The sequence below is a fragment of the Mauremys reevesii genome, linkage group 4 (assembly GCF_016161935.1).
Source record: "Mauremys reevesii isolate NIE-2019 linkage group 4, ASM1616193v1, whole genome shotgun sequence".
Classification (NCBI taxonomy): Eukaryota; Metazoa; Chordata; order Testudines; family Geoemydidae; genus Mauremys; species Mauremys reevesii.
The window spans coordinates 149,801,923-149,827,420 of record NC_052626.1 but is presented as its reverse complement, the minus strand read 5'-3'; the positions used below and the strand labels follow the sequence as shown (position 1 = coordinate 149,827,420).

The 25,498-nt window shown below is 60.6% G+C and overlaps 2 protein-coding genes across 4 annotated transcripts; both read right to left on the bottom strand.

Annotated features, from left to right (window-relative positions):
* Window positions 1-2,171: 2,171 nt before the first annotated feature.
* On the bottom strand, window positions 2,172-10,518 carry PKMYT1 (protein kinase, membrane associated tyrosine/threonine 1). 3 transcript variants are annotated; one of them, XR_005597519.1, is made up of 9 exons: window positions 10,365-10,518; window positions 9,080-9,478; window positions 8,327-8,817; window positions 7,992-8,098; window positions 4,923-5,095; window positions 4,367-4,626; window positions 3,660-3,758; window positions 3,111-3,389; window positions 2,172-2,897 (listed from the first exon to the last, which is right to left on the bottom strand). XR_005597519.1 is itself a non-coding variant. In XM_039534264.1 (8 exons), exons 2-8 carry the CDS (start codon window positions 9,452-9,454, stop codon window positions 3,164-3,166), a joined length of 1,731 nt encoding a protein of 576 aa, XP_039390198.1. In that variant the 5' UTR covers window positions 9,455-9,478; window positions 10,365-10,518; the 3' UTR covers window positions 2,908-3,163. The 3 variants fall into 3 exon arrangements, 2 of the variants coding, with proteins under 2 accessions (XP_039390198.1, XP_039390199.1); XM_039534264.1 differs by lacking the exon at window positions 2,172-2,897 and having other exon boundaries at window positions 2,908-3,389; XM_039534265.1 differs by lacking the exon at window positions 2,172-2,897 and having other exon boundaries at window positions 2,908-3,389; window positions 10,419-10,508.
* A 1,688-nt stretch (window positions 10,519-12,206) lies between these two features.
* Window positions 12,207-19,685, bottom strand: LOC120404126 (glycine-rich cell wall structural protein 1.0-like). The gene is made up of 17 exons (XM_039536125.1): window positions 19,613-19,685; window positions 18,827-18,886; window positions 18,258-18,302; window positions 17,880-17,936; window positions 17,588-17,617; window positions 16,549-16,587; window positions 16,034-16,063; window positions 15,457-15,504; window positions 15,238-15,297; window positions 15,096-15,155; window positions 14,492-14,557; window positions 14,273-14,356; window positions 13,728-13,784; window positions 13,539-13,601; window positions 13,036-13,101; window positions 12,817-12,870; window positions 12,207-12,404 (listed from the first exon to the last, which is right to left on the bottom strand). Exons 1-17 carry the CDS (start codon window positions 19,683-19,685, stop codon window positions 12,379-12,381), a joined length of 918 nt encoding a protein of 305 aa, XP_039392059.1. The 3' UTR covers window positions 12,207-12,378.
* Window positions 19,686-25,498: the final 5,813 nt, after the last annotated feature.

Genomic DNA, 25,498 nt, shown 5'->3' with positions numbered 1-25,498 from the left:
GAATGAAGCTACACTGGTTCTCAATTTGGATTCCAATTGGCCATGTGTAATGTAGCTAAACTCATTCTCACTCCTGATTCCAGTATTGAGGCTGCATATGTGAATATAGCTAAACGGTTTCTCAATCAGGAGTCCAGGTGGGAGGTCATGTGTCAATATAGCCAAATTGAATTTTTAATCCAGTTTCTAATCTGGTTTTGCCAGGAAACGTATATGGGGCCAAGCTGGTGCTTAAGGTGGAGGTCAACGTCCATAAGCAGTTCTTAAATTCCATCTTGTTCTCCAATTGTTTTGCTCAGTGTAAATGGCGCCCTCTCAACCTCATTCCTGGTGGGCAGCCACACTGGTTTAGAAACCAGTTCAGTATTAGAAACTTGCTTTGAATTGCCATGTAGACAAACCTTTAAGGAAGCAGTACAAAGGGTAGTAGAGGTAGAGTAGGACCATGGGTGGACAAAATGGGCAATTGAGACAGCTGTGCTGTGCCAAGACAAAGAGTCAGGCATTAAAGGGTAACCAACCACACAGCATGATGTGGATTACAGCAGGGAGAGATGGGAGCTAGGACTCCTGGGTTCTATCCCTGCTCTGGGAGGCGTGCAGGTTCTCATGGTTAGTGTTGGGGGCCTAGGAGCTAGGACTCCTAGGTTCTGTCCCCAGCTCGAGGAAGGGGATAGGGTCTAATGGTTTGGGGACAGGGGAGAGGAGAGATCAGGCCTTCCGGGTTCTGTGTCCCTGTTGTCCCACCCTGTAAATGAGGCCAAAAGGAAACCTAAGAAGTGGGTTGCAGGCTGTGAACTGTTCTCCCACGTTGAAGGGATGGCTGTATTTCTCTGGCCTCCCTCAAAGGGGTGTTGTTGGGTGGGTTCTGCTCCCCGCCCCCCTCACCAAAATCCAGTCTTGTCTCCGTTATCTCAGGGCACATGAACACAGCTAGTGTTCGGGGCTTCGTGCCGAAGCAACATATCTTTTTAAATTAAAAATGCAAAACTGAAAAGTAGGAGGCTAAAATCTACATTGTGCCAGGATGGGGGGGATCAGGGGAATGGAGGTTCTTGTGGGCCACTGCCTCCCACCAGGGTCCTGTTGGATGGTAGCTCTAGGCTTCAATAAAGCAGAGATAGAGCTCATGTGTGTGTGGTTCTTAGTCCTCCGGCCATAGCTGGCTCCAGGACCTCCGTTTCCACTGGCAGAAGAGTCGCCTTGCTCCCTTGAAGGCTAGGAATCTGCTGCAGAGATGGTGGAACAGAGGTGAGACCTCTTGAGGAACAAGCAAGGATGGTGCTGCTGCATGCTTCCACCCTGGGATCTCCGGCACCAGTTGGGTGGGGATCTTCAACCCTCCTCTGCCCCCCATGGGCATGAGTCTTCTCCACTAATGTCCCGTAGCGGAGGATCTTCAATGTTCTTCCACCCCTGGTGGCTGTGGATTTTCTCCAATGATGTCCCACCCCTCCCTACCTGTCACCCCACTAGAATTAAGAACTGGATTGTTCTGTGCTCCTCACGCCTTCCACTACCTCCCCCATCCTCAACCCCAGGTCTCTAAAAGAACATTCTTTTCTCTGTTGACCATCCTCTCCTCTAACCATGAGGATTTGTCTGCATTCAGAGTCACCCCAGTTATGGAAACAAATTTAGAGGATGGCCCAGCGGCTTGAGTGTTACCCTAGGATGTGAGAGGCCTGGGCCCAAGTCCCTACTCCTCCACAAACTCCTTAGGCTGTGCCTCAGTTTCCCCAGGTTTAAAATTAGTTAAGAGCATTTTCCCTCCTTGCAGGGGTGTGTGAGGATAAGCACTGAGACTGTGAGGTGGTCCGATACATGGGTGATGGGGCCCAGATAAGTATCTTAGCTAGACAGACAGACTAGTGCAGACTATCTTAATTCAAATTGAAGCCTAGTGTCTAGCTTTGTTTTAAGCAGATTCCTGGCCCCAAATTTAATGTGGATTAAGAGTGTCTACACTGATTTAACTAGATGTGTTTTTAAAGTCAGACTGGTTAAAATTGGGCAGCTTTGAAGACAGAGAGCAGCCTCTTATAATCTGTGTGGCACCAGCCCTTAGTCATTGATCACACCCCATTGGGCCAGGCCCTGTACAAACAGAACCAAGAGCAGGTCCCGACCCAATAATTTCATTTTAGGCCCTTTGGTTTCAGCCCCAGCTCTGGAAGAGGAATGGGGTCCAGTGGGTTAGAGCAGGGGAACTGGAAGCCAGGACTCCTGGGTTCTGTCCTAACTGTAATGTGTGTGTTCAGAGCGCAGTTATTGCCCTTGCCTGTGCCTCAGTTTACTATGGAGGGAGGGGCAGTAGGGGAGTCAGCCCACAAAGCACACCCAGACCTCTGCCTGCGAGAAACACGAGAAGAGCAGAGAAAGGAACATGCCGGCCCCTCCCACTTCTTGTGTGGTAGGACACCCCACCTGCTGCATGTCCCATGGGGTGGCTGACAGGCCTTGTGCACCCCTGGGAGGTGTTACATCATCAAGGTCTGTAGGGTGCCCAGGAAATCCCAGCTCATCAGCCCTGCTGAGGAGGGAGTGACTTAGTGGTGCTAGTGGTCACGCTGGAGGTAGAGTGGCACAGATCACCCCACACACCCAAGGGATCCCAGCTCCCTCCAGCCAGGGGCAGTGCTGCCCACACCCCAGAGACAGGAGCGACCCTGACAATCTGTCCCCCCCCCGAGCGGTCCCTCAGCCTTGTGATCATTTCAAAGCACTTTTTATTTAACACTTTTCATAGTTGCTGCCTTCCCTTAAAAACAGAAAAAAAACAAAAAAAGATCCACTAACCCCAGTGGGTCCTAGCCTGGGGCAGAGCCAGCGACCTCTAGTGGGAGGGGATGGCAGCACCTGTATCCCTCCCACCATTTCATGAAGAGGTTAAAAAGCTTAAAAAAAAAAAAAAAAAAAAGGTACATTGAGATTCAACCCCCAACTGCTCCTCCCAGCAGCCCCCCGCCGCCAGCAACAGAAGCAGCATCAAGGAAGGAGGGCTCTCTCCCCACCCCCCAGCAGTGTGGAGAACAGAGTCGGGGTGGCGAGGGCCCATGTAGCCTCAGCGGGGAGCATGTGGGGTCATTACCCCAGTGAGGGACACTCACCCTCCCCGCCCCAGGAACCATCAAGCTGAGGGCAGCTGATCTTCGGAGGCCGGTCACTTCTGCTCCGCCGTGGCATCCTCGAACATGCTCAGGAGGTTCCTGGGCTCGAAGGAGCAATGCTGGCCTGCACCCTGGGGGGCGCTCTCCCCCCGCTGCTCGTCGTCCTCCTCAAAGGCCAGGGTGCGGCGGAGGCTGCCCCCGCTGGGGGAGCCGGGGCTGCTGGGGGGGGAATCCGGGCTAATGCGGCTCAAGTTGGGGCTGCCCTGGACAGCTGAGGACCTAGGAGGGGGGAACCAGAGTGGGATCAGGGCAGTGGGAGACGGAGACACCCCCTGGGGGCCCATCTAGACCATCCCCACCCAGGGCAGGATTGTCCCCGATAGCTCTGGGAGGGATCTCGGCTAAGGACAGACTAACTGGAGTGAGTAGGATCGAGTGGGTTAGAACGGGGGGGCTGGGAGGCAGAACTTCTGGGTTCTCAAGCGTGCGGAAGCAAGGGAAGAGACCCGCAGGATAGGCTGCAGCCCTGCCTGACACCCAGTGTCTCACCTCGTCCTCCTGCTGCCGGTCTCTGGTGGAGAGAGGTGGCGCGGGGTGGAAGTGCTGCCCATGGAGGGACGCAGGTTGAGCGGCGGGGAGCTCGGGGGCCTGCCAGGGAAGCAGAGGCGTGAGGGGAAGCCCTTGTGGGTTCAGGAGGGGCAGGCCCTGGGACCCAGCATTCCCATGCATCCCTCAGAGGAAGCTTGGGGAGTCCATCTCCCAACCACCATGTCCATCCCTCCCAACCGCCAAGGGGCCACCCCAGGAGTACCCCATCCCTTAGAGAGACCTCCATGCACCCCCTTGCTCAGGTAAGCTTGGGTTCTCTCCCACACCCTATTACTGCCACATACTCCTGCCCCCATGCATCCCTTTTTGTCCACTTGCCCCACATATGGATTACCCCTTATTCCTAGCCCCCCCAAGTGCCCCACCCCAGCTTCCTCCTGCATTCCTACCTGTCCCAGATACCGTCCCCTCACAACTCCTCCACATCTCATATTTTGTTCCCCCACCTTCATACACTCCCAGTCCCCCGCACCCATGTCCCTACCCCTCCGCGTCCTAGATTCACCTCCATATCTTCCCTGCACCCCAGAAGTCCCTTCCTGCCCTGTGTGTGAGCGCACACCTGGGCAGTGCTGCCCCCTACTGGAGGGGACGGGGGCCCACGGGCAGATGTGAGTGTGTTGTCTTCCCCGCCCCCCCCCACTCACTTGTCCTGCAATAGCAGCTCCCCGGGGCATGTCCGGTTATGCCGCCCGCAGACTCCCGATACCTCGAACACATCCTCCCCCAGGCTCCCATCTTCCTCCTCCTCCTCCTCCTCTTCGTCCCAGGAGAAGCTGCTATCCAGCAGGGTGGCAAGTAGCGGGGAGCAGGGCGGGGTAACGGGCACGCTGCGATGCCAGCTGGAGAGCCAGCGCGCCGGCAGGCACAGGGCAGCCCACAGCCAACGCACAAAACTCCCAACACCCTGAGCGGGGGAGGGAGAAGAGAAGTTCAACCAACAAGACTGAAGGGCACCAGCAGAGCTGAGGGGAGGCCTGGGCTGGGCTAGAGGTAGGGAGTGAGGGGGGACCAGCAGAGCTGGGAGGGAGGGCAGCCCAGGGCTGGGCTAGCAGGGGCTGCGGGTCGGGAGTGAGGGGCACCGGCAGAGCTGTGGGGGCAGCAGGGCTGGGCTAGCAGGGGCTGCAGGTCGGGAGTGAGGGGCACCGGCAGAGTTGGGGGCTGCGGGTAAGGACTGATGTGCTCCCCCCACCCAGAACTCACCTGGCACAAGGAGGCAGCTCTCAGGAGTCCGTCCTGCACCAGCAGTGTCAGCTTGCGCCACTTCTCTGTCTTGCGCATGATGCTGGAGTTGAGCAGCGCCTCCACCGAGGGCCGGAGCCGGGGATTGGGGTCCAGCATGGCAGCCAACAGCGCCCGCAGCTCTGAGGAGAGACCTGGGCCAGGGAGAGGTGTCAGCAGCGCCCCCTACTGAGCCCCCCTCCCACCCCATCTCCCTGCAGCACAGTGCCCTTCACTTCCAGTCCTGCCTTCTTTAACCACTGCACCAGTGGTTCTCAACCAGGGGTATGCGTTCCCCTTGGGGTATGCACAGGTCTCCCAGGGCCAGGGGGTACATCAACTCATCCAGATAGTCACCGTGTTTTACGGCAGGCTACAGAAAAAGCACTAGCAAAGTCTGTCCAAACTAAAATTGCATCCAATGACTTGTTTATTCTGCTCTATATACTACACACTGAAATGCAAATACAATACTGATATTCCAGTTAGGGCTGTCGATTAATCGCAGTTAACTCACACGAGTAACTCAAAAAATTAATCACGCTTTTAATCGCACTGTTAAATAATTTAAATACCAACTGAAATTTATTAAATTTTGACATTTTTCTACATTTTCAAATGTTGATTTCAACACTGAATACAAAGTGTACTGGGCTCACTTTATATTATTTTTATTACAAATATTTGTACTGTAAAAATGATTAAAGAAATCACATTTTTCAGTTCACCTCATACAAGTACTGTAGTGCAATTTCTTTATTGTGAAAGTGCAACTTACAAATGTAGATTTTTTTTTTTTACAAGTCCACTCAGTCCTACTTCTTGTTCAGCCAATCGCTCAGACAAACAAGTTTGTTCACATTTACGGGAGATAATGCTGCTCACTTCTTATTTACAATGTCACCTGAAAGTGAGAACAAGCATTCGCATGGCACTGTTGTAGCTGGCATCGCAAGATATTTACGTGCCAAATGCGCTAAAGATTCGTATGCCCCTTCATGCTTCAGCCACGATTCCAGAGGATGTGTCCATGCTGATGACGCTCGTTAAAAAATAATAATAATTAATTAAATTTGTGACCGAGAATTGGGGGAGAATTGTATGTCTCCTGCTTTGTTTTACCCGCATTTTGCCATATATTTCATGTTAAAGCACTCGCAGATGACACAGCACATGTTGTTCATTTTAAGAACACTTTCACTTCAGATTTGACAAAATGCAAAGAAGGTACCAATGTGAGATTTCTAAAGATACCTACAGCACTTGACCCAAGGTTTAAGAATCTGAAGTGCCTTCCAAATCTGAGAGGGACGAGGTGTGGAACATGCTTTCAGAAGTCTTAAAAGAGCAACACTCTAATGTGGAAACTACAGAACTGAACCCGCAAAAAAAAAAAATAAAATAAAATAAAATCAACCTTCTTCTGGTGGCATCTGACTCAAATAACGAAAAGGAACATGTGTCGTTTGCACTGCTCTGGATTGTTATTGAGCAGAACCTGTCATCAGCATGGACGCATGTCCTCTGGAAGGCTGAAGCAAGACCAGACATATGAATCTTTAGCACATCCGGCACGTACGTATCTTGTGACATCAGCTATAACAGTGCCATGTGAACGCCTGTTCTCACTTTCAGGTGACATTGTAAATAAGAAGCAGGCAGCATTATCACCTACAAATATAAACAAACTTGTCTGAGTGATGGGCTGAACAAGAAGTAGGACTGAGTAGGCTCTAAAGTTTGACATTGTTTTATTTTTGAGTGGAGTTATTTTTTGTACATATTTCTACATTTGTAAGTTCAGCTTTCATGATAAAGAGATTGCACTACATTATTTGTATTAGGTGAACTGAAAAATACTATTTCTTTTGTTTTTTACTGTGCAAATATGTGTAACAAGTAATATAAAGTGAGCACTGTACACTTTGTATTGTGTGGTAATTGAAATCAATATATTTGAAAATGTAGAAAATATTTAAATAAATGGTATTCTACTATTCTTTACCAGTGCGATTAACCACTATTAATTTTTTTTTAAATCGAGTTGTTTTGTAATTATATGGTAAAATGAGAAAGTCAGCCATTTTTCAGTAACAGTGTGTTGTGACACTTTTGTGTTTTTGTGTCTGATTTTGTAAGTCAGTCATTTTTAAGTGAGGTGAACCTTGGGGCTAGGCAATACAAATCAGACTCCTGAAAGGGGGACAGGAGTCTGGAAACCTGAGAGCCACTGCACTAGACCAGTGATACTGACCTCAGTGGTTCAGAAGCCAAATTAGGAATCGACATTATGCTGAAGAGCCACAGTTGTGTGAATTCGTTGTTTCATTTATTATAGATTCATTTTTAAACAGTGTGAAGGAAATATTTAGTTTTTACATACACACACCCGCTACCTCAGAGTTCCAAGGGAACGGAGGTTGTTCGTAATTCTGAACAAAACATTATGGTTGTTCTTTTAAAAGTTTACAACTGAGCATTGACTTAATACAGTTTGAAACTTCACTATGCCGGAGAAATTTGCTACTTTCCCTTTTTAAAGTCGTTTACACTTAACACAGTACTGTACTGAATTTACCCCCCGCCCCCAACTCTGCTGATGCCTGATTTGTACTTCCTGTTCCAAATGAGGTGTGTGGTTTACTGATCAGTTCGTAACGCTGGTTTTCATAACTGAGATTTTACTGTATCTTAGTCTCACAGCAAAATGATTGATCAAGTATTATTTTATCGACTACAGTCGGTTAATAACATTGTAAAAATCATCCTGATTGGTTAATAATTAAATCAGTGTTTTAATATCATGCGCTGCAAAGAGCCGCAAGGAGACACATTAAAGAGCCACTTGTTGCTTGTCAGTATCACGGCACTAGACAGACACTACTCTGTTGGGATTGAACCCAGGAGTCCTGCCTCCCAGCCCCCATCCCCGCTCTGACCACCAGACTGAATGCCAATTCCAGCAGGTTTCCCTGTGTGAAGTAGGGTCCATGGCACACTGAGTAGCCATCAGCAGCTCCATCTGTGCCAGGACAGGAGACCCCCACTTACCGGCAGTGAATTCGGGAGGCAAGTAGCCCTGCCGGAGCTGCTGCCAGCCCTCCCCTCCATTGGGCAGCTCCATATTGCAGGCGATTTCCAGGATAGTCATGCCAAGGCTGGAAGAGAGAGGCGCACGCTGGGTCAGCCAGGAGCTGGCTTCCCAGAATCCTCTGCTCCCTGCCACACGCCAGGGTGCCTGGACTCAGAGCACATGGGGCAGCGATGGGGTGGTGGTCCAGAAAGGGGGTGTGCAGACTGAAAGCCAGGGGATGGGTCTAGTGGATAGAGGGGTCGGGCTGGGAGTCAGGACTCCTGGGTTCTATCCGTGGTTCTAGCGGGCCCACCTGAAGACATCAGCCGCCTCACTGTACTCTCCCCGCAGCAGCTCGGGTGCCATGTAGCGCGGGTCGCCCTCCTGGGCGTCACTCAGGTCTCCACGGTCCAACTCCAGCACCAGGCCAAAGTCGCCCAGCTTGCAGACACGGCGCTCGGTGAGGAAGACGTTGGCCGGCTTGACGTCCATGTGCAGCAGCCCGCAGGCGTGCAGGTGGCGCAGCGCCTGCAGCAGGTCCCAGAGGCAGGCCCGCACCTGGCCCTCGGGCAGCGTCCCGCGCCCCTCGCAGTGCTGCAGCAGGCTGGCCGGGCACAGCTCTGTCTGGATGTACAGCTGACCCCGCTCCTCCCAGGCCCGCACGAAGCTCACGCAGTTGGGGTGGCGCCCCACCCGCTCGTGCTTCCGCACCTCGGCCAGCTTGCGCTGCCGGTCGCCGGCGCCCCGGAATGGCTCCACCGAGCGCTTCACTGCGTACAGCCGCCCGTCCTCCTTGCTGCGCACCTGTGGGGGACAGAGCAGACGTGGAGGGTAGGGCCAGGACCCAGCTCCCCCAACAGATTCCCTCCTTCCTCACAACTCTGCCCCACAGAATAACTCCATACTCATCCTCCTTGCTGCACACAGATCAGCCACCAGTGGGGACAGGCTCAGGTTGAGAATCATGCTCATCCCCCAGCTGGGATCCCCCTAATCTACCCACCCTAGGCATCCCCCAAACCCCACCCCCAGCTGGGATCTCCCACCCCAGGTGTCTCCCCCTTACCTTATACACCTCCCCGAAGGAGCCACGCCCCAGCCGGCCCAGCAGCTGGAAGCACTGGCTGAAGAAGGGCTCTCTGCGGGTGGGGTCGTAGAGGCGGCTGCGGGGGGCCAGCGCCCGGGCGTGGGAGCCGCCGAAGGAGACGCTGCGCGGCCGGGGCTGGCTCCAGGGCTGTGGTTGGCGGCCGGCGAAGACCCGGCTGACAGTCAAGGTGCCCTTGTGGCGCGGTCGGGGCGGGAGGGTGTAGCTGAGCGGGCGGCCTGGCCTCTTCGCCGAGAAGCTGCGCTTGGCCTCCTGGAAGAAGGCCGGCACAGGCACCGGCAGGGGCGTGCGGCTCAGCTGGGACTCGGCCCCCGCGCAGTCCAGGGGCAGCGGCATGGCGGGCTCTGCCAGAGGGAGGTGCTGCAGGGAAAGGGAAAAACAGCACCCAGGGTCAGCAGCATGGGGGCTGGGGATGGGGGTTTGTGGTTTCCTGGTCAGCACCCGTTGGCATGGGGGTGGGGTCTCCAGGCCAGGACCCCTTGGAATGAGTGTGGGTTGGGGTCACCCTGGCACAGCTCCCGCCTTGGCTTGAATGGGAGAGTTCATGTTGTGACCCCTTGTGGGGCAGAGGGATCAAGTAGGGGGTCCCTTGGGAGGGGGGTCTATGGGGGCCTTGGGGGCCACTGGCAGGGTCTGGTGGGGGCACTGGTGTGGGGAGGGCCTGGCAGGGGCTGGCAGGGCTTGGATGGTGTAGGGGAGGGGGCCTTGATGTAGGGAGGGAGGGGTCCAGTGGGGGCATTGGGGGTGGGGCTCAGCAGGGGCTGGCAGGGCTTGGATGGTGTAGGGGAGGGGCTTGATGTAGGGAGGAGGGGTCCAGTGGGGGTATTGGGGCAGGGCTCAGCAGGGGCTGGCAGGGCTTGGGTGGTGTAGGGGAGGGGGCCTTGATGTAGGGAGGAGGGGTCCAGTGGGGGCATTGGGGGTGGGGCTCAGCAGGGGCTGGCAGGGATTGGGTGGGGAGGGGAGGGGGCTTGACGTAGGGAGGAGGGGTCCAGTGGGGGCATTGGGGCAGGGGCTCAGCAGGGGCTGGCAGGGGTTGGGTGGGATAGGGGTCCAGTGGGGGTATGGGGCGGGGCTCAGCAGGGGGTTGATGGGGCGGGGCTCAGCCGGGGGGTTGGGTGGGGAGGAGGGGGCTTGACGTAGGAGGAGGGGTCCGGGGGGTATTGGGGCGGGGCCCGGCAGACGCGAGCGGGGCCCGTGGGCGGGGTGTGGCAGGGGGCGGGGCCAGCGGGGGGCCCTGGGGCCTCACCTCCTCCCCGGTCCCCGCGGGGCGGGGGCGCCGCGTTCGCTCCCCTCCAGGTACCCGGATGTGACGGGATCCCCCGCAGCCCTTTCCCGCGCGCGCGCCCCGAGCCAGCCCAACCGCCGCTTTGTCCTGGCGCCAAAATCTCCCCCGGCGCGGCGCGAGCCGCCAACCGCCTCCCGCCAACACCTCGTTAGCCAATCAGAGGCGAGAGGCCGGCATGGCCCCGCCTCCCCGCTCGTTCGCCACGCCCACTCCAGCTCGGCCCTGCCGGGGGGAGCGCGGCCAAGTGACGTTCCCGCCCACAATGCACTGGGGCAACCAAAGTGTGGCCAACCCCTCCCCTGGCTCGCCCCCTCAGGCGCAGCCCCTCCAATGGCAGCCCCCTCTGCCCTCCAACCCCCACCCCACAGGGAGGGGACAGCCTCCCAGGACAATGCCCTCTGGAAAATCCCCAGCCCTCCACAGGCGCAGCCCCCCCATGGCAGCCCCCTCTGCCCTCCAACCCCCACCCCACAGGGAGGGGACAGCCTCCCAGGACAATGCCCCCTGGAAACCCCCAGCCCTCCACAGGCACAGCCCCCGCCCAATGGCAGCCCCCTCTGCCCTCCAACCCCCACCCCACAGGGAGGGGACAGCCTCCCAGGACAATGCCCCCTGGAAACCCCCAGCCCTCCACAGGCGCAGCCCCCCCCAATGGCAGCCCCTCTGCCTGCCCCTGACCCCCCCAGCCCTCCACAGCACAGCCCCCCAATGGCAGCCCCTCTGCCCTGAAACCCCAGCCCTTCACAGGCGCAGCCCCCCCCAATGGCAGCCCCCTCTGCCCTCCAACCCCCACCCCACAGGGAGGGGACAGCCTCCCAGGACAATGCCCCCTGGAAACCCCCAGCCCCCCCAATGGCAGCCCCCTCTGCCCTCCAGCCCCCGCCCCACAGAGAGGGGGCAGCCTCCCAGGACAATGCCCCCTGGAAACCCCCAGCCCTCCACAGGGGCAGCCCCCCCCCATGTACAGGGGCAGCCCCAATAACTACTCTAGCCCCCACCCTTGGGTGGGGGGGATCTAGAACTTCCCCAGGGTGTCCCATATCCAGTTCCCCCCACTGGGCAAGCCAGCAGCCTGGGGAGTGGGGAGACAACCTGCATGGATGGCTTGCACGTGGGGGGCTGAAAACCAAGGGCCCACATTTCATTCGGGGGGGGGGGAGAAAACCCACCATCTCCCCTTTTCCGGGGTAGGTAGGACTAGCCATGGTTGCCTGGACAGCCCACCCTCCATTGTTTTCCAGAGACTTGGCTTTAATTTTTATTTGTAATTAAGACTCTAGCTGCTAGGATGGCAAAGGGACGCTTTGAAACGCGACTGGAGGAGAACCAACGTCTGCCTGACTCTTCCGAGACCCTGCGCCGATTGCTGGGAGAGGTGTGAACTTCCCCCAGTGTAACATGGACGGCGTACAAAGATCTTGAGACTTCAGCTTTGTGCGGGATCTTTATTACAAACACTCCCACACCCCACCCTCTGGCTACAAACGAATATTCGCTGCCTCTCCAGTGAAGGGGAGTTAACAACTGAGTCACCCCCTCTGTGCATCCCATATTCCTGGACTGACCTACCCTTAAAATCCTTCTCACCTCACTGGCCAAGACCAAAGAGGCAGGGAGGTTGGGTAGGGTGACCAGATGTCCCGATTTTATAGGGACAGTCTGGATATTTGGGTTTTTTCTTATATAGGTGCCAATTACCCCTCACCCCCATCCCAATTTTTCACACTTGCTATCTGGTCACCCTAGTCAGGGGTCACCAGAAATGTTGCAGCCTCGCTTTCCAAAAACAAGTTAAATTGACAGTCACCATTTGTTTTTCCTTTAAAAAGACAGATCTCTAGCCATTAAAAATAAAGAGGAAAAAAAGAGAAAGATGATAATTTATATCAGGAGAAATTCTTGTTTCTCTTAGCACCAGAAGCAGCCGGCTCGTGCCATCCTGTGGCGTGGAGTTCCCCAGGTGAAGGTCCGGCATTCAGCACTTCCCAGGAGGGCAGCGACCTGGAATAAAGAGAGACATGGGGTCAGAGCTTCAAGAGAGCGGCACATCGTCAAGGGTGAGTGGAGGCTGGTGCATCTCTAAGGGATGCCCACACACAGAGTGATAGGCGGCCAGTCCCTCCCGGAGCTCCTGCCTCCCCCCTTCACTAGAGAACAGGGCATAGATTCTGCATGGGACATACCATCATATATCTTACTTGCTGCATGCCCCCTTCCCTGAAATAACCCCCCTGAAGTTCACACTGCTGTGACATTTGCAGCCACTTCCTGCCTCAAGCCCTTAGCCAAACTGCAGAGATTCGGCTCCTTTAGCCTATACCCTCCCCCCAGAAAACCACCTCCAGGATTCACACCTCTCCCCCATCTCCGAGATTCACACCCCACCGATACACATGCCTTCCCCTAGTCTTACCTCTGTATCCATTCCCCAGAAAGCCATTCAGGCCATACTTGGCCTCCTTGCCTCCTAAAAGGGGATGAGAGCAGATGAGAACAGGTCACAGGCTGTCCTGGTCTCTGCTGCCCAAAGGAGAATCGTTCTCTGTGGACAGCACTAGAGGACATAGGACACACACGCAAGAGCGGTTTCAGATACAATGTGGACTCTTCCCCCGTCCCCCCATACTGCTACCGTATGCTGCTGGAGTTAGTCCATAGCCCCCGGGAGCTTGTCCTGCTGTGAGTGGCCTGTATCCCCCTGCAAGAGAGACAAGGGTTAGCCTGGGGCGCTGACGGGAGTGGGGCAGGAGCGCCGGCTGTGGGGGGAGCTCCCGCTACTCCAGTCCCAGACTCTCCCAGCAGGGGGCGCTGACGGGAGTGGGGCAGGAGCGCTGGCTGTGGGGGGAGCTCCTGCTACTCCAGTCCCAGACTCTCCCAGCAGGGGGCGCTGACGGGAGTGGGGCAGGAGCGCCGGCTGTGGGGGGAGCTCCTGCTACTCCAGTCCCAGACTCTCCCAGCAGGGGGCGCTGACGGGAGTGGGGCAGGAGCGCCGGCTGTGGGGGGAGCTCCCGCTACTCCAGTCCCAGACTCTCCCAGCAGGGGGCGCTGACGGGAGTGGGGCAGGAGCGCCGGCTGTGGGGGGAGCTCCCGCTACCCCAGTCCCAGGAGGGGATACTGGGTCAGGAGGGCTCTTACCAGCAGCCAGGCCGTTAGCCTGCAGGTCCCCTCCGTTCGCATATCCTGCTCCGTTCCCATTGCCTGCAGTGGTGGAAGGAGGAAATTAGCACAGGGAAGGGGCTTTGAGCCCCTGGGGATGGACACCCGTGTGTCCAGACGCGGGAGGAGAGCGGGCACCTCTCTGGGCAGCCCCTGAGCATTTCTTACCATCCAGGGCACTGGGCCCAGCCGGCTGTGCCCTGTACATCAGCTGCCCCGTGCCACCTGGAGGAGGAAACACAGTGGTGGTGGGAGATCAGCAGGGGAGTGGGAGATCCCACCAAGGGCTGGGAAGGAGAGTGGTGCTGAGACCCCAGGAAGCTTTTCCTGGGATGCAGGGACCCCGGCGTCCGGGTGGCCTTCATCCACTGGGGGCAGGGACGGGAATGGATATCCCAGCAGGGCTGCTGCACGGTTTCCTGTCTGCACCCAGCCGGGGCGCTGAAGGCCATAGGGGAAATGCCCGGGATCTCCTGGGGGGTGGGGGAGGTAAGGTTAGTTTAGGCAAGGCAGGGTTAGCGGGGGGCATCCCAGCCCCCCAGCCCACATCTCTGTGCAGGGTGCGGGGGCTAAGATATTGGGCGGCCTAGCACAGACCCCTGTGCCCCAAATAACCCCCCTGGAGGGGTGGCTGCCCCCTACAATCTCCTCTATAACAACCCTCTGGACAAGTTCCACCCCCGTATGAGCCCAGTGCCCCTAGCCACACCTACCGTATTTCCCAGCGCCGTAGTCTCCCCCTAGACCCGTGGGCATGGCCTGTTGGGGCTGCCCATTGTACGGGAGCTGGCCCAGGCCTGCAACACAGACAGGGTGTCAGGATGGGGGACATGTCCCCCTTGAGCCAGCCACTTCCCCACACTGGGGCCGGATTGGAGCAAAAGGCCACGGGTCCCATTTCCTATCCCCCCGAGCCGGGCAGAAGCACTCACCAAATTTAGCAGCTGAGAGATCTGTGCCAGGGCCAGTGAAACGCCCCAAGTATGCGGCCCGGGCACCTGGGGATGGGATAATACACGGCAGTTAGCTTGGCCAGTGCCCCTCACTCCCGACCCGCAGCCCCTGCTAGCCCAGCCCTGGGCTCCCCACCCCCTGCTCTGCCGGTGCCCCTCACTCCCGACCCGCAGCCCCCTGCTAGCCCAGCCCTGGGCTCCCCACCCCCTGCTCTGCCGGTGCCCCTCACTCCCGACCCGCAGCCCCCTGCTAGCCCAGCCCTGGGCTCCCCCCCAGCTCCACTGGTGCCCCTCACTCCCGACACGCAGCCCTTGCTAGCCCAGCCCTGGGCTCCCCCCAGCTCTGCCGGTGCCCCTCAACCCGACCCACAGCCCCCTGCTAGCCCAGCCCTGGGTTCCCCCCCAGCTCTCCCAGTGCCCCTCACTCCCGACACGCAGCACCTGCTATCCCAGCCCTGTGCTCCCCCACCCAGCTTGCCGGTGCCCCTCACTCCCGACCCGCAGCCCCTGCCAGCCCAGCCCTGCTCCTCCCCCCGCGCTCTGCCAGTGCCCCTCACTCCCATCCCTCTGTCACTGGACACACCGTTGCCGTATCCTGACTGGAGTCCGGCCCCAGGGTGACTGTTCCCCCCTGCACCGTAGCCTAGAAGAGAGATGGGAGATCAGACAGGCTCAGCCTGGGTGTGTGGGGGAAGGGAATATACCATAATTTGAGGTCCCCTTACCATTCCCGTAGCCAGGCTGTGCTCCATTGACTAGGTACCCACCGCCTACTCCAGGGTAGCCTACAGAGCCAAGAGAATCCAGATCAGCCACAAATTGGGGTGCAGTGCTCCCGTCCCGGCCTCTCCCAGCAGGGGGCGCTGTGGGGAGTGGGGCAGGGCGCAGGCTGCGAGGGGGAGCTCCTCCCTATTCCAGCCCCGGCCTTAGCTTATGCCCCTTACCTTGTTGAGCTGTGGGGTAGCTGCCGGCTCTGGGTCCTGCCCCAAAACCTGTGGGGAGGAGAACCCAGAATGAGATCAACCCAGACCCTGAAGCATCTGGCCTCCACACTGAGCTCTGGCATTTGGGGGTGGGATCATCGGGGGCGGAGAGGGATAGAGTAATGGTGGGGGATGGTTAGCAGGGGGTTGGGACCTGTCGGGGGGGAGGGCTTTCAACCCCTTTAGGGCCCCCCCCAGCTCCGTGAGCCTCTCTCCCCCCAGGGAGCTGGAAGGGGCTCCCCTCAAGGTGTCATTGCTGTGAGAGGTGGGATCTCCAGCGAGACAGTGAAGAAACAGGTGGCGGGGGATGGGGAAGAGGACACAGGATGGGGCGCACATCAAGAGGGATGGAGACACCCCAGGGGACACTGATGGGGGGTGCATGGGAGGGAGGCCTATTGGGGAGGAAAAGCAGAGGGGTCAGGGTGCGAGGGGGAGGGGGGATGTAGTGGAGGGCCAGGCACTGATCTCCCTGAGAAGGGGCAGTTGGAGGGGCAGAGTAGTATGGGAATATAAGGGGCAGTGGAGTCTGACTCACCTCCCAGGGGCAGCGCAGCATGGAAGTACCCTGAAATAGACACACAGGGGGGCCTCAGTCTTGACCCACAGCTACCTGCTAGCCCAGCCCTGCCCCCGCAGCTCTGCCGGTGTCCCTCAGTGCTGACCCACAGCCCCCTGCTAGGCCAGCCCTTCCCCGCACAGCTCTGCCGGTGTCCCTCAGTGCTGACCCACAGCTGCCTGCTATCCCAGTCCTGCCCCCAAGAGCTCTGCCGGTGCCCCTCACTCCCGACCTGCAGCTCCTGCCAGCCCAGCCCTGCCCCCAAAAGCTCTGCCAGTGCCCCTCACTCCCGACCTGCAGCCCCTGCTAGCCCAGCCCTGCCCCCAAAAGCTCTGCCGGTGCCCCTCACTCCCGACCCGCAGCCCCTGCCAGCCCAGCCCTGCCCCCCCCAGCTCTCCCGGTGCCCCTCACTCCCGACCCTGCCAGCCCAGCCCTGCCCCCAGTTCTGCCGGTGCCCCTCACTCCCGACCCGCAGCCACTTTGTTTACACTCACCTGGCTTTTGTTTTGCACCCTGGGAATACCCACCTAATCCTGGAAAAAGGATAATGAGAATCTATGAGGACGCTGGGAGGGGAGTGGGGTCTTATGGGTTAGAGCCGGGGGCTGGGAGCTAGGACTCCTGGGTTCTCTCCCCATCTCTGGGAGGGGAGTGGAGTCTAGTGGGTTTAGCCGAAGGGTAGCACCATGGATACCCACGGCCCATTTTTGTGGCTGGCAGCTGGGCTGTGGACACAGATGTTGTGCCCGCGCTCTGCACCCAGCCCTCGGGCTCCGATTCCCGCCCCGCTCTCTCCATCCTGCAGCAAGGGCATGTGGCCCTAGCCCACAGAGCATTCTGGGAGTTGTAGTCCCCAGCTGGCTCGGCCCGAGGGGAGTGCACCATGCGCTATTTTGAACAAGGCGCGGTGAGCAGAGTACGTCCTGGCGGGTCTGTGCATGGGTGTGGGGGTGTCCCAGCACTCGGGAGGACGGCGCTGCATGCCAGGGCCCCGGAAGGGAGGCAGCCCCCAGCTCAGAGTGGGTCAGGACGTGCACGGGGCAGGGCAGGTGGGGGGTCTGTGGGAGGCTGAAGCTTGACACAGCCCTGTCGCTGCTGTGTGGTGGCTTGTGAAGCTGTTCATGTCTGCGCAGGGCTCAGCAGTCCTGGATGTCAGGACTCCTGGGTTTTATACCTTGCCAAGCCTCAGCCCCATGCCTCAGTTTCCCCCTCCATACTCGAGGCTCACTATGGCCGTCCCCTCGCCAACAGCCAGATGGGGGCAGTCTAGGGGCGGACGAGGTTCCCCCCATCCGCGATGCCCTGGGATGTCTCTAGTCGTGCGATCGCACAAGGGCGCAGGCTCCCCCAGCTCTGCGGGGAAAGCCGGGACCCCTGTGTCCAGCCTGCACCAAATTGCCATGCTTTGGATTCTGATCAGCCGGTGGGAGAGAGCCGGGAGCTCTCCCACACGCCAGAACCCCAGCCCTTTGTCTCCCAGGTTTGGGAGTCGGGGCAGTGAGGACTGCAAAGGGGAGATGGGGGTGCTCCTACCTGCACCATAACCAGCGGGGACCCCATAGCCTGTGCAGAAAGGAGAGAGGGGTTAGAGCCAGACGTGTTTGTGGGAGAGTGCACAGCGCTGCCCACTGCTGGAGGGGATCAGGACTGTGTGTTTGTGTCAGGTGCCCTATATTGCTCCGAGCTAACAGGGATTCTCCTTTAGCGCCACACTCCCCAGAGAGAACTCCAGTATTTCTATGCTCAGTGGGTCAGGGATTCACCCTGCCAAGGTGGGCAGAGAAAGGAGCCTTTGTCCTCAGTGGGGCAGTTGATCTCCACTCACCTGCTTTGCCTGGCTTCACTCGTACACCTGGTGCCACTCCAAACCCGTTCTGAGCTCCTGCCGGGAACAGAGAGGAAAGGGATTAGCTGGGAGGAGCAGAGGACGAGATGGGCTCCATCTCTGCGGGGGGAACAGTCCCTCTCAGACGGAGCTGGCCAGGCCTCTGGAAGGGACGGATCTGGAAGGATGTCAGGGTGGGGGGCTCAAGGCTGGAGGACACGTCTTCTGGAATCCCACCACCCAACTGTCCCTGCTCCCGGCCAGCACAGTTTGGGAAAGAGCTGAGACCAGACATCATGAGCACCATGGGCAGCCCCCAAAGCACCCAGCAACTTCTGCCTCTAGCTGCCCCCCACCCGCCCCACGCCCAGGGCTCACCCGGTCCCAGCTGCAGTCCTTGGGGTCCATAGCCAGTGTATGGTCCTGGGAGGAAGGAGCAGACACTAGGGTTGAAGGTTGCAGCAAACGCACCATCACAGTTCACTACAGGGGAGTGGGGTCTAGTGGGTTAGAGCAGGGGGGCTGGGAGCCAGGACTCCTGGGTTCTCTCCCCGGCTGTGGAAGGGAAGTGGGGTCTGGGGTAGGGGCTGGGAGTCACCCACCTGCCTTGGCTCCAGCTGGTCCCAGCCCAGCTTCAGGGTGAACTCCCCCTGCACCTGCAACCCATATAGCACATGGGGTGAGCCAGCCCCCTGTGCCCCCCCCCCCGCTCTCCTGCTGGGAGACCATCCCCCCTCCCCTGAGAATGCTGGGTCCAGCTAGCCAGGGACCCCCTGGGCAGCCCTGCCCCCTTTCCCTCAGCTCCCCTCTGCATCCTTCATCCAGCCTCATACCCACCCCTTCCCTCTCTCTCCATCCACGCCCGGTGCCCCCTCTCTTCCCCCTAACATCACGCTCTGCTCGCTCAGGAACACCTGCCCCTGTGCCCAGCTGGGGGCGCCACTTACCCCGGATCAGCGATGGGAGGTAGAGACGCCCTAGGGCTCCGTTTGCCTGCGGTTTCACTCCTGGGAGGGGGGTACAGAGGGGGTTACAGGGGAGCTGTCAGAGATGGGGTATCCCTAGAGAAGCGCTGGGGTACAGGGTGTCAGGGGACACCAAGGGGTGATATGAGGGGACTGTGGGTTGAGGGTCCCTGCAAGAGTGGGGTGGGGAGTTGGTGTCCCTAGCAGAGGTGGGCACTGAGGATGGTGGCGCTTTGGGGCAGGGACCCATGGGAAGGGGGGCTGGGAGCAACTCCAGAGCAACAGGTAGAACCTAGGAGTCCTGGGCAAGGACAAGGGTGGCTGGTGGCACCTCAACTGGGACTTTGTGAACCAATCCAGGATTCCTGGGTTCTCTCCCGGCTCTGGGAGGGGAGTGGGGGCTGGTGGGTTAGAGCTGAGGGGGCTGGGAGCCAGGACTCCTGGGTTCTCTCCCAGGCTCTGGGAGGGGAGTGGGGTCTAGTGGGTGAGAGCAGAGGGGGCTGGGAGCCAGGACTCTTGGGTTCTCTCCCAGCTCTGGAAGGGGAATCAATCTAATCTCATCCTTAATTCAACCCCATCTCAGTTTCTCTCCCCACTGCCAGGGGTTAGCCCCCCCCTGAACCGCAGAGCTACCCCAAGTGTCCCCTTTGCCCCCCGGGACCTGCAGCACCCCACAGGGGCAGTGCCATTGTATGAGGCAGCCCTGGCCCCCACCACTATCCTGTCCCAGCCCAGCCCCCCAAGCCCCAGCCCCCCTGCCCTGCTCACCCCCCTGCAGGCTGCCCCTGGCAAGGCACAGCAGCAGCAAAAGCAGCCCAGCGTGCAGGGTCCCCAGCCCCATGGCGATGTGAGCTCCCCCTCAAGCCCTGGACCCCCTATATACCCATGGCCCCACCCCCTCCAGGGAACGGCTCTGCCCCTGGCCCCGCCCCCGGCCCCGCCCCCAGTGACCCACTGCCGGGAGGGGGGGAGCACCTGCAAGGAGGGGGCAAGGGAATGTGTGTGGTACACCCGCCGCACACCAATAGACACACACACTCCATTGCTCGCAGTGATACACACACAGAGATACACTCACAATGATACACACACACACACTTCTGATACACTTGCAGTGATACACACACACTGATATCCACATATATACAGATGCACATATAGACGTACACACTGTTACACACCTTGAATCACACACTGATCTACAGATCCACACACACGCACCCTGATCCACACACACATATACACCCCCATAGACACACATACTGATACACCCCCACACCCTGTTCCACACACACACTGGTACAACCATTGATAGACACCCATCCCCACACACATACACCAATACATGCAGACACAGCCAGAGAGACACACTGATCCACACAGACTCACACACCATCCACCCACACAAAGACAGACACACACTGATACCCCAACACACACTGCTGCATACACCCCACATTGTGCACACACCATACACGGATACACTAACACACACACTCACATCCCACAGGCACGCAGACAGTTGCAAACAATCACACAACGCAGCTACGTGCGCACACAGAGCAGAGGTCAACAGCCCAAGCAGGAGGTGGCACTAGGGACGTCCCCCCCCCAAACTTTGTTAACTGCAGCTTGTCAAAACAGGGTGTATGATTATGTAATTGTGTCGCACTTCTGACTCTGCAGTGTGGGAGTGGGGCTGCGGACTGGGAGTGAGGGGCACCGGCAGGGCTGGGCTAGCAGGGGCTGCGGGTCGGGAGTGAGGGGCACCGGCAGAGCTGGGGGGGGCAGGGCTGGGCTGGCAGGGGCTGCGGGTCGGGAGTGAGGGGCACCGGCAGGGCTGGGCTGGCAGGGGCTGCGGGTCGGGAGTGAGGGGCACTGGCAGAGCTGGGGGGGCAGGGCTGGGCTGCCAGGGGCTGCGGGTCGGGAGTGAGGGGCACCGGCAGGGCTGGGCTGGCAGGGGCTGCGGGGCGGGAGTGAGGGCCACTGGCAGTGCTGGGGGGCAGGGCTGGGCTGGCAGGGGCTGTGGGTCGGGTGTGAGGGGCACCGGCCGAGCTGGGGGGGGCTGGGCTGGGCTGGCAGGGGCTGCGGGTCGGGAGTGAGGGGCACCCGCAGAGCTGGGAGGCAGGGCTGGGCTGGCAGGGGCTGCGGGTCGGGAGTGAGGGGCACCGGCAGAGCTGGGGGGGGCAGGGCTGGGCTGGCAGGGGCTGCGGGTCGGGAGTGAGGGGCACCGGCAGAGCTGGGGGGCAGGGCTGGGCTGGCGGGGGCTGCGGGTCGGGAGTGAGGGGCACCGGCAGAGCTGGGGGGGCAGGGCTGGGCTGGCAGGGGCTGCGGGTCGGGAGTGAGGGGCACCGGCAGAGCTGGGCTAGCAGGGGCTGCGGGTTGGGAGTGAGGGGCACTGGCAGAGCTGGGGGGGGGCAGGGCTGGGCTGGCAGGGGCTGCGGGTCGGGAGTGAGGGGCACCGGCAGAGCTGGGGGGGGGGCAGAGCTGGGCTGGCAGGGGCTGCGGGTCGGGATTGAGGGGCACCGGCAGAGCTGGGGGGGCAGGGCTGGGCTGGCCTCAGCCTCTTGCTATACAGAGTTGTTCAGGGCCTGCGGTGCTGTGGGCTTCCTCCCAGCAGTGCCCTGGCGGCCGGCGGCCGTGCTGGAAGCTAGCGCCGGCGCGCGCCCCACTGCGGAAGCCGTAAAGCCGCAGGGTAATTCGCTCTGTCTGTTGTCACCAGCCAAGGTAAACGCTGGGCCCCCGGCCCGGCTGGTAAAACACGGCTCCCTGCGGTCGGCAAACAGCCCTCCAGCCGGCTCAGCAGTGAGCCCGACCCGGCTGTGTCTGGAGAGTCTGGAGGCGTGGGGGGATCGTGTGTCGGGGGGACCGATCCCCAGATCCTGCCCTATGCGGGGACCTCTGTTAGGATGGGGGGAAATGGAAGAGGCAAGGGGAGAATTGGTGTGTACGTGAGCTGCACTGCCCCCTGCTGGAGGGACCATGTATAGCACGGCGCCCCCTAGCACCAGTCTGGGATATGGGGCAGGGACCCCTGGGGGCACGGCGCCCCCTAGCACCAGGCTGGGATATGGGGCAGGGACCCCTGGGGGCATGGCGCCCCCTAGCACCAGGCTGGGATATGGGGCAGGGACCCCTGGGGGCACGCGCCCCCTAGCACCAGGCTGGGATATGGGGCAGGGACCCCTGGGGGCACGCGCCCCCTAGCACCAGGCTGGGATATGGGGCAGGGACCCCTGGGGGCACGGCGCCCCCTAGCTCCAGGCTGGGCTATGGGGCAGGGACCCCTGGGGGCACGGTGCCTGCTGGGTAGATCTTTGGGGCTCTCACCCTGCCCCGGCACATTTCAGGTGCAAGATCCATTCCCCACCTCTGTGGGATCGGGGCGGGGGGCGCTATGGGGGTCAGACGTGGAGCTGCCAGGGAATGTCACATAGGGAGGGGGACGGCGGGACTGAGAGCAGAGCCTCCCTACCTGGGCGAGGGGGCGAATGCCCCACTCCCCCCCGCCCCCTGGGCCCGGCAGAGCCCAGCGGCGCTGTCCTGCCACCGGGGGCCGTGTCTGCCCCTTTTCTCCCCAGCACACACAAGCTGGAAACTGACTCTGGAGACCTGCCCGGAGCCCGGGAGCTGGGGATGAGGGGAACAGGCTGAGACTGAGGGACCCAGGAGTCCTGGCTCCCAGCCCCCCCTGCTCTAACCCACTAGACCCCACTCCCCTCCCAGAGCCGGGGAGAGAACCCAGGAGTCCTGGCTCCCAGCCCCCATGCCTCTAGACCACTAGACCCCACTCCCCTCTCAGAGCTGGGGAGAGAACCCAGGAGTCCTGGCTCCCAGCCCCCCCTGCTCTAACCACTAGACCCCACTCCCCTCCTGGAGCCGGGGAGAGAACCCAGGAGTCCTGGCTCCCAGCCCCCATTCCTCTAACCCACTAGACCCCACTCCCCTCCCAGAGCTGGGGAGAGAACCCAGGAGTCCTGGCTCCCAGCCCCCCCTGCTCTAACCACTAGACCCCACTCCCCTCCCAGAGCTGGGGAGAGAACCCAGGAGTCCTGGCTCCCAGCCCCCCCTGCTCTAACCACTAGACCCCACTCCCCTCCCAGAGCTGGGGAGAGAACCCCAGGAGTCCTGGCTCCCAGCCGCCATTCCTCTAACCCACTAGACCCCACTCCCCTCCCAGAGCTGGGGAGAGAACCCAGGAGTCCTGGCTCCCCACCCTGCCTCCACCTTCTTATCACACTGTTCTCTCTTTCTTTCCTTCTCCTGACACATTCCTCCCGTCTGCCCCCTGACCCCCCCCTTCCTATTCCCCAACTGACCCCCTGCCCCAGACATCACGGCCCCCTGCCAAATTCTCCCCACCCAGCCACTATTTGCCTTTCCCATCAGCCTCTCTGGCTGTCTGTGAGGGGGGAGCCCAAGGGGGGGTGACCCCAGGTGACCCCCTGCCCCATGATTCACAGGCCCTCCTTTGAAACACTGCCCTGCAGTATTTTACACGGTGAGGATACGGGGCGTGGCAGCTGGAGAGAACCCAGGAGTCCTGGCTCCCAGCCCTCCCGCTGTAACCCACCAGACCCCACTCCCCTCCCCGCGAACCCAGGAGTCCTGATCCAGCCCGTTCCCACATCTCTGCTGTCTGGAAGGATGGATCGGGCCCATCCAGGATTCAGGAACCGGGGGGGCTGGGGGGGGGGGCAATGTGCTGAAGGGAGAGGAAGTGTCCCTTGGCCGGCGGCTCCGCCACCGCGCCCTGTCTGGCAACAGAGCCCTGGCCGCCGGCCGGCTGGCTGTCCTGCCGAGGGCTGGGCCCCCCCGGCTGTGCCGGAGCCCCCTCCCCACCCGCAGCCCGTGCCGGCCCAGCCCTGCCGGAGCCCCCTCCCACCGCAGCCCCTGCCGGCCCAGCCCTGCCGGTGCCCCTCACTGCTAGCCCAGCCCTGCCCCCAGCTCTGCGGAGCCCTCCCCACCCGCAGCCCCTGCCGGCCCAGCCCTGCCGGAGCCCCCTCCCACCCGCAGCCCCTGCTGGCCCAGCCCTGCCGGTGCCCCTCACTGCTAGCCCAGCCCTGCCCCCAGCTCTGCCGGAGCCCCTCCCCACCCGCAGCTCCTGCCGGCCCAGCTCTGCTGGTGCCCCTCACTGCTAGCCCAGCCCAGCCCACCCCCGCCCGGCCGGTGCCCCTCACTCCCGACCCGCAGCCCCTGCCAGCCCAGCCCTGCCCCCGCCCAGCTCTGCCGGTGCCCCTCACTTCCGACCCGCAGCCCCTGCTAGCCCAGCCCTGCTCCCCCGCTCTGCCGGTGCCCCTCACTCCCGACCTGCAGCCCCTGCCAGCCCAGCCCTGCCCCACCACCCCCAGCTCTGCCGGTGCCCCTCACTCCCGACCTGCAGCCCCTGCCAGCCCAGCCCTGCCCCCCCCCAGCTCTGCTGGTGCCCCTCACTCCCGACCCGCAGCCCCTGCTAGCCCAGCCCTGCCCCCGCCAGCTCTGCTGGTGCCTCTCACTCCCGACCCGCAGCCCCCCCAACGGGTTAAGATCTCCCGGCTGATTCGGCCCCTCCCCAGCTCTGAACCCCGCCGGGTGATATTGCCTTTGGGTGGTTCTTGGCTTGGTGCAGTAAATTTCCCCGGCTCCCGGCTCCGTGACCGGCCCTGGGGGGACAAAGCTGCGCTGGGCCGTTTGCTTGAGGGTGGGGGTGCAAGTTGGAGGAGGAATCTGGGGGCTGGAAGCGTGACGGGAACGTCTCTGAGCCCCTTTGTTCTCCTGCCAGGGGCTTGGCTGTCTGGGGGGTGGGAAGGAAGAGCTCACCCAGGTGCAGGAAGGGTTTGGGGTGTTGGCGCTGTGGGGGGCGCTGTGCTGCCGCTAGGGTGTGGGTCCTGCCTCATGGCGCTGCCGGGGGGCTGCCAATCTCGGCTGGCTCATCCCCTCCTGGGAGTCCTGGGTCTAATCCCAGCATCAGCTAAACCTAATCCTTGGGCAGAGACACGGAGTGGGGTGGGTAGAAACATTGAGGGGTGCAAATGGGCGGGGGGGAGAGAGGGAGACAGCCACAACCACTTACTCCAACCACTAGACCCCGCTCCTCTCCCAGAGCCGGGGAGAGAACCCAGGAGTCCTGGCTCCCAGCCCCCCCTGCTCTAACCACCAGCCCTCACTCCCCTCCCAGAGCTGGGGAGAGAACCCAGGAGTCCTGGCTCCCAGCCCCCCCTGCTCTAACCACCAGCCCTCACTCCCCTCCCAGAGCCGGGGGGAGAACCCAGGAGTCCTGGCTCCCAGCCCCCCTGCTCTAACCACCAGCCCTCACTCCCCTCCCAGAGCCAGGGAGAGAACCCAGGAGTCCTGGCTCCCAGCCCCCCTGCTCTAACCACCAACCCTCACTCCCCTCCCAGAGCCGGCCGAGAACCCAGGAGTCCTGGCTCCCAGCCCCCCCTGCTCTAACCACCAGCCCTCACTCCCCTCCCAGAGCCGGGAGAGAACCCAGGAGTCCTGGCTCCCAGCCCCCCCTGCTCTAACCACCAGCCCTCACTCCCCTCCCAGAGCCGGGGAGAGAACCCAGGAGTCCTGGCTCCCAGCCCCCCCTGCTCTAACCACCAGCCCTCACTCCCCTCCCAGAGCTGGGGAGAGAACCCAGGAGTCCTGGCTCCCAGCCCCTGCTCTAACCAC